Source organism: Tyto alba, unplaced genomic scaffold (assembly GCF_018691265.1).
Source record: "Tyto alba isolate M040663 unplaced genomic scaffold, T.alba_DEE_v4.0 Super-Scaffold_17, whole genome shotgun sequence".
Lineage (NCBI taxonomy): Eukaryota > Metazoa > Chordata > Aves > Strigiformes > Tytonidae > Tyto > Tyto alba.
The window spans coordinates 10351854-10363976 of record NW_024881279.1 but is presented as its reverse complement, the minus strand read 5'-3'; the positions used below and the strand labels follow the sequence as shown (position 1 = coordinate 10363976).

The following is a 12123-nucleotide window of genomic DNA, read 5'->3' as shown; positions in this document are numbered from 1 at the left end:
ATTTCAGTGCATTGCATACAGGATTGATAGAGGGGTTCAGCTGTTTGGTGGTTTGCTTTCCAAAACCTAAAACTTTAAAAGACTTGTGGTTGCGGGTTCTTAGTATTGAGAGTTTTGCGTGTGGCTAGCATGGAACAGAAAGAGAACTTCCATGTACTTGTGGTCTAAGGGCACGTTTGGGGGAGAGTTGACAGTGGACAGAATTTTTGTTTAAAGATCACTCTGAAGAGCAAATAATATGAGCATGTGCCTTTTCACAGATAGAACCCTTTCATGTAACTTCTCTCCATTACAGATAAGCAACTTCTCTTATTATATATGGGATCATACACATGTACACTTCTACAAACAATGTGAATATCTTGGGCACAACAGATATTCAGCTCCAGTCTTTGTTTTAAAGACAATGTCAAATCACAGAGCCTGTACCAAAAAATGTCAGTCCAGAGTGGGTGGAAGCCCATATTTGTAGCAAGATGGCTGCATTTATGCATGTGTAAAGACTACTTTTACTCACTTCTGTCTGAAGTTATGCCACTTCTAGGTGTATTGTAGCAGGAACCCCTGTAAAATCTCACACTAGGTGTTTTTATTATAATGTATGAGCAAAGCCAGTATTATGATCACTCTAAGCAATACAGTTCCATTCATCACTTGGCTACCAAAACCCTACCTCTATAATTATTTAATAGATTATAAAATACATCAAAACTCTACTGGAGTGGAGGGAAATTGTCATGGTAATTTAGTGTCAGAGATCTGTCTCAATCTTTTCTTCCTTATTTCTGGTAGATCTTTAAAACTGTTCACTTTTATTTTGGGGAAAGTAAAGTTTATGTCTGTTCCAAAGTGTATGTTAATTCTTAAGAAAGTTAAGAAAGAAGATTAATTTCATGCATCTGTTCTTTTATGCACAAATTCCCTCAAATTTAAGGAACAACTTATTTTGCATTACTTTCTATTTTTATTAACTTCCTATACAAAGGTGTTTATTGTATATTGGAGCTGCCACAGGTCGATGGAATTTTAAGATCCTAGCTCAGAACCACTGCCCCAAGTCAATACTGAAATGTCTCCTATCCAGTTCTTATGGGAAAAGAGATTAGAGTCTTTTGTTGTTTTATTTATATATATATGTGTATGTTTTTATTTTTATATGTAAAAATATAATCACGTTGTGAATAGATGTTTCCACTTGAAAGTGAACCTTCCCATATTTCAAACAGAACTACAGCAGCTTCCATATTATAATGTATTTGAGTCTTTCATCAATTTGTTTTTTTCTGTAGTAAGCCTTTTTTCTTTCTCCCTTTTTTCTTCTTTTTCCAAAGCAGCATTTAGAAATGGTGTTGAGAAGAGGCATATTACCAGCTGGTCCTGCTAAATAACCTCTTTGCTGACCTGGGAAGGCAGATGGAAAGGGTTCATTTGTAGTGACAGATCTCACATGGGAATCTTTGAGGATAGCTCATGTTGAGAAGATTAGCACTGTCCTTCACGTGCAGGTCACTTGTTATGACCACTGTTCCTTGCAGCACAGGGTGTGGGAACATTCCCAGTGTCAGGCAAGACACAGGGAAAGGGTCAAGTGCAGCCTTTGATCTGTCCTGTGAAGGAACTGGCAGGGAAGTCATGTGAATTCAGGGAACTCAGAATTTGCTTATCTGTGTGTTTTCAGGTGCAGAGATGTGGAAGAAAGTTGGTGAGGCTTGGGGGGGTTACACAGTTTGTATGTGAGAGGGGCAGTTGGTTGCCATAAAGAAGCAATCTGTTTGAGAAGATGTAGAATCTGTGGTTAGACCTGTTGGAAGTAATTTTTTGGTGTTACTGGAGATGAGGTTCTTTAGTCTTAGCTGGTTGATACCTTTCTTTAGAGTTACTGCATTCAGCTTAAGCTCTGCCACCTCTCTGGAACTCAGTTTCGTTTGAAAACAGGCAATAGAGGTGGAAGAAAAGTTGACTGAAAATGTTAAGGGGTTATTTTGGGTTTGAACCGAGCTCTGCTTTTAAAATTAAATTAATCCCTAGATACTTTGTCAAACAGCCCAGGGATAATAGGCATAGCATGAGAGCATTGACTACTTTTTTTTTGAAGATGTGCTCAAGAGTATGTCATCCATGTTGCTTATTCTGCATATAAACTCTCAAACCATTAACCTGTTCTGAACTCTGTAAGGACCCGTGATGCAAAAAATGATTTGAAAATGTTCATTGCAGTAGGCAGAGTAAACATGATCAGAGCAGGTTTTTAGCTTGGTATTTCACTGGCTCATCTTACCCTTTTTCATTCTCAGGTTGCATTCAGTGTAAAACTTGTATATAAACATATGTAAGAGGCTTATTAGATCACTTCAGAATTTGTGTTTAAGAAATGTCTTAACTTTGTGTGAAATCTTCTCCCTCTTGAAAGGTGGCAAAAGGATTTCAGTAGTGCTGTATTTCTGAAAATTCTAAGAGACCATCCTTGCATTCCCTTCTTATGTTTTATATCGTATGCTATGCACTCAGCAAGAAAAGACATTTCCCCTTGGAAGAACAGTCGCCTTCCTGGCAATGTCTACAGTAAAATAACATTAAAAAGAAATACAAGTACACATGTATTAGAAAGTGAATGGTTCCTTTTATTACTGCTAGCCATTTATTAAAAAGGAGATGGTTCTAGTTTAATTAACCCAGTTGAGAGTAGCAGATGGGGCAGAATGTCTTGCAGCGATAAGACAATTCAGAAATGGCACCAGATGTTGGAAGCTGTCCCTGGTGGTGTTTGAGTGCAGCACAGATGTTCCAGTCCCACCTGGCTAGTTTCTAAGCACTGCAGGCTAAGCAGCTGTGATGTAACCTATATAATGTACACATAACACTAAAAGCAAAATAATTGAACTGCTGCAGCTTCTTCTAAGGGTGGGACTGCTTGGAGGTGAAATCTTTGAGGACAAACAAATAAGGTCAACTTCTTAATTTTCTCAGGTCAGTGGAATACCTATTTAAAAGCAGAATCAAGGATAATTGGATTGGGTTTTTTTTGTAAATGGCTTTTTGGGGGGGTGTGTTGTTTTTTTTTTTTTAAGGCAACTTTCCAATATGGTTCTTAAATCTTTCTTCTGTTTTTATACCTTGGCTGTATTTTTTAGTGAAAAATTGTTACTATGCTGTATTCAGAAATTAATAATTTATATGCTGTATACAAATGCCTGGTTGGAAAACTTAATGTTCCTGCTGTAGAAAGAAAGCATAGTTATTAAAAAATGAACACAAATGCATGCTCTGTCCTTGAAATCCCAATTCAAGATCACTGCAGAATCATTCATGCTTTAAGTAACACAAAAACTAAATATAAGGCGACGTGTAATTTTTCATAGTAAGCATAATAAATTAACTTTTATACAGTAAGAATGTTTGGCACTTACATACTACGCTTCCAAAGTTTTAATTTTACAAACTGTCAAACTAGTAGCACCCCTCACTAGTTAAAAACCTGTTAACCTTTTTAATCTCTCTAAGTTTGTATTTAGAAATAGCAAAAACTTGCATCTTTTAGTTCTTCTCTAGGAAAAAAAGAATTGCAAGATCTGCAAGGCAGTTGGAAATAATCCAGTTTGTTGTTCAGGCTTGTATATAGTGTGGTGGTGAACAGGAAAAACGGTGCCGACTGAGGGAGCGGGATCAATAAATCCATCTTGCCAAATACAGAACAGCTTTTCTTCATAAATCCCACATGCAGTTGTTGCAATGGATCTTTGCACAATCCTGTAACAGCATTTGGCTTCCTTCTGTTTCTAGGTGGATCAACTGACCCATTTGGAGGATTTGCTGATTTTAGTTCAGCTGCTGCTTCAGCAAGTTTCCCATCATCACAAGGTAGGATTAATTTACAGATTGAAATGCTGTTTAAGAGCAGAAAGAGGGGAAGAGACGCCACATGGCTTTATTAAAAGTCACTTCCCTTTCCAGGGCAAACTGTTTATGCAACTGAACCATGAGTGCTATATTGAATAAGAAAGATATCTACTGTCTGGCACAGCAGGTGCCTCATTGGACCTGAAACTTTTCATGAGCTTTATTTCAGCAGAATATATAAGCATATAGTAAGACTTAAAACATAGCTCCAAGTCTAATTTTGAAATGCCTTGAAATAAGATGTGACTCCTGGAGTAGAAAAGTAAAACCTGAAATAAATAAGTGTGAGTCTAAATGCTGGCTGAAAAGTGCTCATAAACAATTAAAAGAGCCTAGTGCATCCCGCTTTTGCAATTTTGGCCAAGTAGCTATACTAATTGGAGTTCTACAGTGATGAATGCTTCAGGATGACAGTATTTGTGTTTCAAAAATGATTGGAAAATTGGCTGTAGCGATAGGACCATTCACATTATTAATCATCATAGTCCTCCCAGTGTTTTATGTAAGGTTATTCAACTATTTGATTTGAAATAAAAAGCAGTTATTTTTCTAATACTTCAACTAACAGTTTGCAAGTTTTTCAGATACAGGTAGGTATTAATTATTAAAAAAAAAGTTAGCTGGTCTAGTGGGATGAGAAGACTTGCATGAAGTGCTTAATAGTCTGGTTTGCTTGCTTGTGATAATGCTGTGAACTGAAAAGTTGTTAGAAGGATTTTTTTTACTGCTGTTTATTGTTTCTGGACATACGCAGAGGGTCCAGATCAGCCTTAAGAACTTTAATGTTATGGGCAGGACAGTAAATTAAATGGGTAAGTTGAACAAAACCAAAAGATTGGATCATGTTCAATGGAAAATAGCAGCCCACCTGTGCTAGAAAGATAAGAGTCCCTAAAGATGTCCTCAGCTCCCACCTGTCTCTTAAGATTTAAAAAAAAAAAAAAAGTAGTTTGTAATTGTTTAGAGACACACAGTTATGTTGGCTGTGTCAGATGGCATAATGAGAGGACCCTGAGATGGGCTATTGCCAAAGCTTCCAATGATGTCTGGGTTATTATTGGAAGGCCTGGTATGTTGGAGGGGAATTCAGTCAAGTTACGTCTTCTGTACACAGTGTAACCATGCCGATGGCTTTTGAAGTTGCATATATGCGTTTGTGGGATGAAGCTGACAATACTTTATTTTAGCTTGGCTAGCTAACAATTTGTTACAGTCTTTTTCCCTTTTAGGAGGAGCGTATTAAATAAAAGATATCTAGATCTTATTTAAGTCACACATGAACAAGTCCCTGCTAATCACAGGAGCGATGCTTGCCGGGACAGCGCTCAGTTCTGCCCTTGCCTGGTTGCATGGCATGCAGTTTAGAGCTGTCATGTATCCATACAGTTTGCTCAGTGCACGTGCAGTCATTTTTGCATGCAAACATACAAGCTATTATGTAGACATGGCCACCATCTGAAAAATATTTACCTTAAAACTGGACTGAAAAAAAAAAAAATATGCTGGGAAGCCACCTAAAGCAGTTAAGTTCCTTTTGGTGGAGTGTTTTTTGGAGCCTTCAGTGCTACCCAGACAGGACAGTGCTGCACACACACACGGAGTGGAGGGAGCTGACTGGCTATCTTTTGTGAAGTTAATTTGGGCAGTAGTGGTATTTGTGACTCTGGGGGTTCTCAGCCAGGATGTAGGATTAAGTCCAAAATGAGAGAAGAATAGCAAAGAGGTTGATCAGCAAATCTACCTGCAAGCCAGCTTTTAGTCAGCATGTTTATATCTCTTGCTTTATTTTGCTGTGTTAGGAAAGCTGTACTGGGCATGGATTAGTTAATACACCTTTAATTTGCTTGGCAAGAAAGAGCTGCTCTAATTTTTTACAGGCTTTCTTAGTCAAAACCAAGTTGTTTTGCAAACACAAAGCCGCCTACTATGCAAATAATTTCTGTGTTAATACAGTCCAAATTGATACAATCCTTTATCTGCATTAACATGATTAATCTATTCCAATCACCATTATGCAAGGGACAAGGAGTCCTGTGAAATGATTAATCATTCCTGAACAGCATAAGCCCCTCTAGAAATCTTTTCCTCCTTGATTAATCATCTTTGAAGTTCTACTGAAGGGGCAAAACCTTATCCCTTTTACCCCCACTTCCATTATTGGTGCTCAGTGCACAGGTCTGAACATAGAAGGAGCACACTCAGCATTTACTTATCTATCAGGAATATTTAAAGTAGGTTTTAATTTTTAATATGTAATACTAATTGAAACATTCTAATATAGCCCTTCTTTGAGGGAGATCAAAGCAAATGTTCTAGTAAGGCCCTAAGCTAATGAATATTAGTCCACTTCGTGCACTGAAGTTGTTAGCAATACTTGGGTTTTGTGAACAGATTTATTCTCCTACTAGTCTTTAGATTCTAAATTATAGGTAAAGATGACTAAAGGTTGAAGGTACATGTTGATAAATATTTACATGGAGTGTAAAAGACTACTGCAGATACCTTTTGAGTGGGTAGAATACAGCTGTATAAGACTGCTGTGGATGGTCATTACAGAACTAGCCATTGTATAGGTTAGGAAGTGGAAACTGGCACCAGATTCATCTTTTTGTGATTGATTCTTCATTCACTCATCTAAAGAAATTCAGTGGGTGATTTATTAATGATTATTGTTCATTAGAACTCCGAGTTCATTTCATATGACAATGACATTGGTTGTGACTTAACCGAGGTACCAAAAGTATCAGTGACATAATCAAAAAGCTGATTTGTACAGTGGCCCAAACTTGGAACATGGTTCACTATGTAGCAGTGAGAGCTATTTAAATTGCGTTGCTTTATTTTTAGTATCTCCTGTAGATGTTTTAGTAAGCTTTTCTTCCCCTATCACTCCTGTGAAGTAACCCTTTTCTTGTTAATAGAAAAACATGTATTTTTAAGGTAGATAACATTCTTCCCATTTGACTCAAAGGTTATGATGTATTCTCAATTCACTGGTTTGTGTCTCTGGACATCTGTGATCCTGAAATAGGTACCCTTGCGGTTGTCTACAAACAGTTTATACTATTAGGCTCTTCACAGTAAGATACAGAGAGCGCTGTAAATTGCTGTGTTTTGATTCAAATGCTTGTCTACAAACCCCCTGGTATATTGAAATGAAACAAAGTTTAAGTCATGAATTGAGAGTTCAGCAAAGCTTCTGCTGAGAGAATTGCTAGATCCAAGATTGAATTTCTGCTTCAAGCCAAGGCAGTTAGTTCAGGAATCAAATTTAGAAAATTTAATGTGATTTACATGAGCACTTGATGGGATAGGAAAAAATTATTCCTTATCACCTCAAATAAGACCTCCCTGGTAACCTACCTTCAGAGTGCATTTTATTCCCCTCAGCATTGTTTTATGCAAAGAGCTACTAATTGTATATAAACAAATTTTGAAGTCATTGTCTTTGTTTTATCATGATGCAATTTGCTTTCTCAAGTGGCTCATTCCTGACAACTGTTCTCTCAGCAAATACCAGAGTGCTGAGATAAAAAGTTGATAAATATTATCAAAATTCTAGGTGGTGTTTTAACTAGAGCCTCCTCAATCTACCCCTAAATTATCTTCCAGTCAGGTTTCAACTAAAGAAAACCTGTCCCTACTCATCTTGCATCCACAGGTGACATGTTATCAAACATCCTTCTCTTTATCTGCAAGGGTGTTTCATATTTCCTTTGCTACCTTGTTAAAATTGTTGGAATATTCATGAGAGGGAATGATGGTCCAGATGGAGGTTCTACCTGCAGATGTTAATCTGGACGGACACAGATCAGCTCTCATTTGTTTCAGTTCATAGAATATGGCATTTGCTCAGTGCCTTTCTCTAAGTCTTCTGCCTTTCTTCTCTGTCTTCCTTCCTCCCACACTTTTGCCTTTCCTCCAGGTACAGCAACAAGTGGAAATGGAGACTTTGGTGACTGGAGTGCCTTCAACCAAGCTTCTCCTTGTCCCAGCGCTTCATCTGGAGAGCTCTTCAGCAGCACAGCACAGCAGCCAACTATCGAGCTTTTCAGTAGCTCACAGCCAGCATCTGGCCAGCCTCCAACTGCTTCAAATTCTACTGATCTTTTTGACTTGATGGGCCCCTCTCAAACAACCATGACCTCTTCACAAAGTATGAATTTTTCTCTGATGAGCTCCAATGCTGTGGGCATCAGTTTACCCATGTCAAGGTCACAGGTATGCTGCTATTTGTACAGTTTGCTAATGACCTTCCTCAATTAATCTTTTGCCTTCTCCTTAATCACAACACTGAAAACAAATCCATTCCATTCCTGGAATCCACGCCTAGTCACTTGGATATTGTGGTCAGCATTTTGTAGGAAAGCTTTGTCTGAAAACGTTTGAATAACCTCCTAAAAAGAAAAGGTGTCAAATGTTCTTGAAAAGCCTCCTTTTATAAGCTAGTCTCTTCTGAGAAGGTCTTCATCATTCTAGGAAGTGTTGCTGCTTTTTGGGGGAAAATGAGGTTGATGATATTTTAGACCTTAAAGCCATCCTCCACAGAACGTTACAAGTTTCCAGCCTCAAGTAGATGGAGACAGGGACCAGTCTGTTCTCCAAAACACAGAAGTGCCTGCTTCAGTGGAGAGTGCTCTTGGAAACTGTAACAGGTCAACTTGGTGTTAGGAGTTAAAAATCAGTATGCTTGAGTTCAAAAGTTAACTGCAGATGATTGCTGTCATTCCACATATTGATATGGGAGCTTGATGCTAGCTTATAAAATACTCTTTTAAGCTGTTCTAATGGTGTAAGAGCACATGACAACAGTGCTTTTTTGTAAGAACTCAAGTTCATGGCTAAAAATCTCATTGGCTTTTTATTGTCTTCTGTGGCAAAATTAACACTTGTTCTTTATCTTGATTGCTATTAGTAAATTGTTTCAAGTGGATCCCATCAGTCTTTTCTTTTTCAGCCTCTGCAAAGCATGAACACTATGATGCCGAAGCCTAACTCTCTTTATAATGCAAGCACAGAGATGGTCCAGAAAAATGCAAGCAAAACTCTGCCCTCAACTTGGTCAGATCCCAGTGTAAATATCAGTTTGGACAATTTAGTACCTGGGATGCAGCCTTCCAAACCCCAGCAGCCATCACTTAATACCATGATGCAGCAACAAAGTAAGTGGTTATCGTACTGGTTTGCTCGCATGCTGAGCCCTGTATGTGTTTAGTAGGTTGTCCTTGAGATGGATTATTCTGTCAGTTACTGTTTTCTTAGGTTTAGTCTTAATTGTTTTTTGAACTACTACGATGGTTCTGACACAAGTGGCGTTTCCTAAATGAAGACTGACATGCTAGGAGGCTGGTATTTGTGCATGTTTTTACTGCGGAGTCTACACCATTGTGGTATCTTGATTTCAGGCTTTCTAGTCTCTAGAACTTCTCTAGAATATGCATAGTAGCATGTATTGTTTTAAAAAGCTATTTAAAACTTTTATAAAACATTTTTCTGAGTCTTCACACAGAAAATCGGGGAACAAGCGAAACTGCTGGTTTTGGCTATCTTGTCTTTGTTCACAGCAGTTACCATGTAAGTTTCTTAAAATACATGAGCACCTTCAGCATCAGATTCTGATTAATGATTTTTGCATCCTGTTCTCTTTTTTGCAGATATGCAGCAACCGATGAATGTCATGACTCAAAACTTTGCAGCCGTGAACCTCAATCCTCAGCCTAACATGATGCCTGTTCGACCCCAGACCAGCCCACTGATGGGAGGGCCCATTCCTGTGGGGATGGGAATGCCCAGTGTGATGTCAGGTACGATGGGGATGACCTCCATGGGACCCACGCCTATGATGAACCAGGGAATGATGGGGATAAACATGAACATGGGAGTGCCAGCTACGGGAATGGGTTTGACAGGCACAATAGGAATGGGGGTACCAAATATCGCTATGACCTCTCTGACTTCTGGGACTGTACAACCCAAGCAAGATGCCTTTGCAAATTTTGCCAATTTTAGCAAATAAAGATTGTAAAATAAACAAAATGAAATAAAACTAAAATAAATGGGCAGACTGAATGAAGGATTTTTAGCTGCACAAGTATAGCTGGGAAAGGGATGGAAAACACTGATCAATACTTTTCTTTTTTCTTTATCAGTTAAAGTGTCTACATAAAGAACCAAAAGCTATTTTCTAAGTGTTGAAATAACTAGTGTTCAAATTCTGGAGAGGTGAAAGGTTCTTCTAAGGAATGTGTTAGATGATTTTGCAAAATAATTTGTATTGAGACCATCAAAAAAACCTTTCCTACGTAGAAGAACCAATTTTAACTTTGAGACTTGATGGACGACTGGAATGGGGGTTGGGTAAAAATGTTTGAATCTAATTTTATACTTTTCTTTTTTCTTGAAGAGCTTGACTTTCTTTTCCCCCTCTCCCTGATCGCTTTGTCATAATTGGATCATTCCTTTTACTACCGCTGAGTCCACAATTGAAGTCACTCAAATACTATGATCAGTTTTTTATAAGAATATATATTTTTGTCCAAAAATGGCTTACATATGTGATTATGGCTTAATTCAAAGGGACCTGGAATGTATATATACTTTTGCTAATCTTCCAGCCACACTGCTATATTACCCAAATTTTTATTGTAAAAATCCTCTCAGCAATTTGGTGATCAACAGATTTTTGGGGTCTTAACGTGCTTCTATTGTTACAACTGATATCCAGTGCAAGTCTGGGAGAAGCTTTATCCAAGACTGCTGGAAGGTTTCCTTTCAGAAAACTCCAGAAAATGCACTTGCAGTTCTTTTACAGTGGCACTTAACATCCTTTGTACCACCAATATCCCTACAGAGCCACTGGTTTAGGGCATCAGCAGCAGTCAAAAGGCAAAAATATTTATTTTTTGCATCATTACAAACAAATAAAAAAGTGAATTACACTTAAATTATGTAAATCTAAAACCCTACCTAATCCAACAGCATTGGATCTTAGCTTTTATACAACATTTGGTGATTCTTTTGTGTACATACGGCATTAGCAGCTGTGGAATCCAATAGAGGAGTAAAAAAAAAATATATATTAATAAAGGAAACCTGTAGCAGTCAAAGATTTTACTGATTTACTTAAAACAAAAGAACGAATTAAGGTTTTTGGGGTTTTTGTTTTTTCTTCTGTAATTCTGCATTTTAAGTTCACATGAATCATGATACTAGAATCTGGAACACAGAGACATTGTTATATTCACAAGCTGAGGATATTGTTAAGAATAAGCACTATACTATAGGTATGAAATTTATTGCCTCCCTTTTCTTATGTTGGATTTCTTTTTTATTATTAAATTGATAAAACTTTGTTTCCATTGTATTCATAATGTTCTGTTATACATAACATTAAAATGTTCATTAAAATCAATGTTGGGCTGCTTTTCCTTTCATTCCATTTGACGTTTATGAGAGCATTTGGGAAAAAAAATAATTATAATTTGGGCAAAGTAATTTTTATAAATAATTTAAAATTGTTTAATGACTTCTTATCTGAAGCCTTTCCTATCTGGCTCTACTGTTAGGAATTAAAAATGAAGCAGGCAAGATATCCTGACCCGCTCCAGCCTTGCTAATGCTCCATCTACAACATTTCTAATTAGGCAGAAATTCATGTACTTCAGCTAAGTGGTAATGAAAAGTGATTCATTTGCTGAATAAGAGATGAGAGTGAGTGTAATTAGCTGACTGCGGTTTTTAATCTTTCAACAATTCAATGTGTTTAAATTAGTTTCAAAGAATAGGAGCTTTCAAGTGTTGTTACATCAAAGTAATCAAGGCAGGCTTTAACGGCTGAGTAGGAGAGATCGCTCTGGTTCCTGTTCTGAAACCTTTAAACTTATTTGGAATAATCATCTTCAAAATCTCTAGTTCTAACAGATGGGAAGACTCAAACTGGTTCAATATATGCAAAATTGTGGTGAGAAGAAAGCTGGTTCCTGGGGTGGTAGATGGGTGGCAGGGAAAACTAAAGGTCTAGTCAGGGTTGCTCTTGTAGTCGTGCTGAAGGGGTGCAGCGCTGCTCAACAGTCTTCAGGAGGTTTTCTGGGGAGTAGGGTGAGTCTATTGACAATGCTGTCCTTTTCAGGTAAGCTTAGCTGGTTAAACAGTCAGCTTTGAGTTGGAAGATCTTGTCCTTATTTAGGTTGCTCACATCTCTTCAGAGGAATCAGTGATTTAGCTTCT

The 12123-nt window shown here is 37.7% G+C and overlaps 1 protein-coding gene across 1 annotated transcript in view; it reads left to right on the top strand.

Moving 5' to 3' along the window:
• CLINT1 (clathrin interactor 1) overlaps positions 1-11308 on the top strand; it is a 54527-nt gene extending 43219 nt beyond the window's left edge. Inside the window, exons 9-12 of the mRNA XM_033006221.2 lie at positions 3781-3858; positions 7823-8118; positions 8855-9059; positions 9552-11308. Coding sequence (XP_032862112.2) covers positions 3781-3858; positions 7823-8118; positions 8855-9059; positions 9552-9913 — 941 coding nt within the window. The 3' untranslated portion in view covers positions 9914-11308. The remainder of the gene's footprint in view (positions 1-3780; positions 3859-7822; positions 8119-8854; positions 9060-9551) is intronic.
• Positions 11309-12123: the final 815 nt, after the last annotated feature.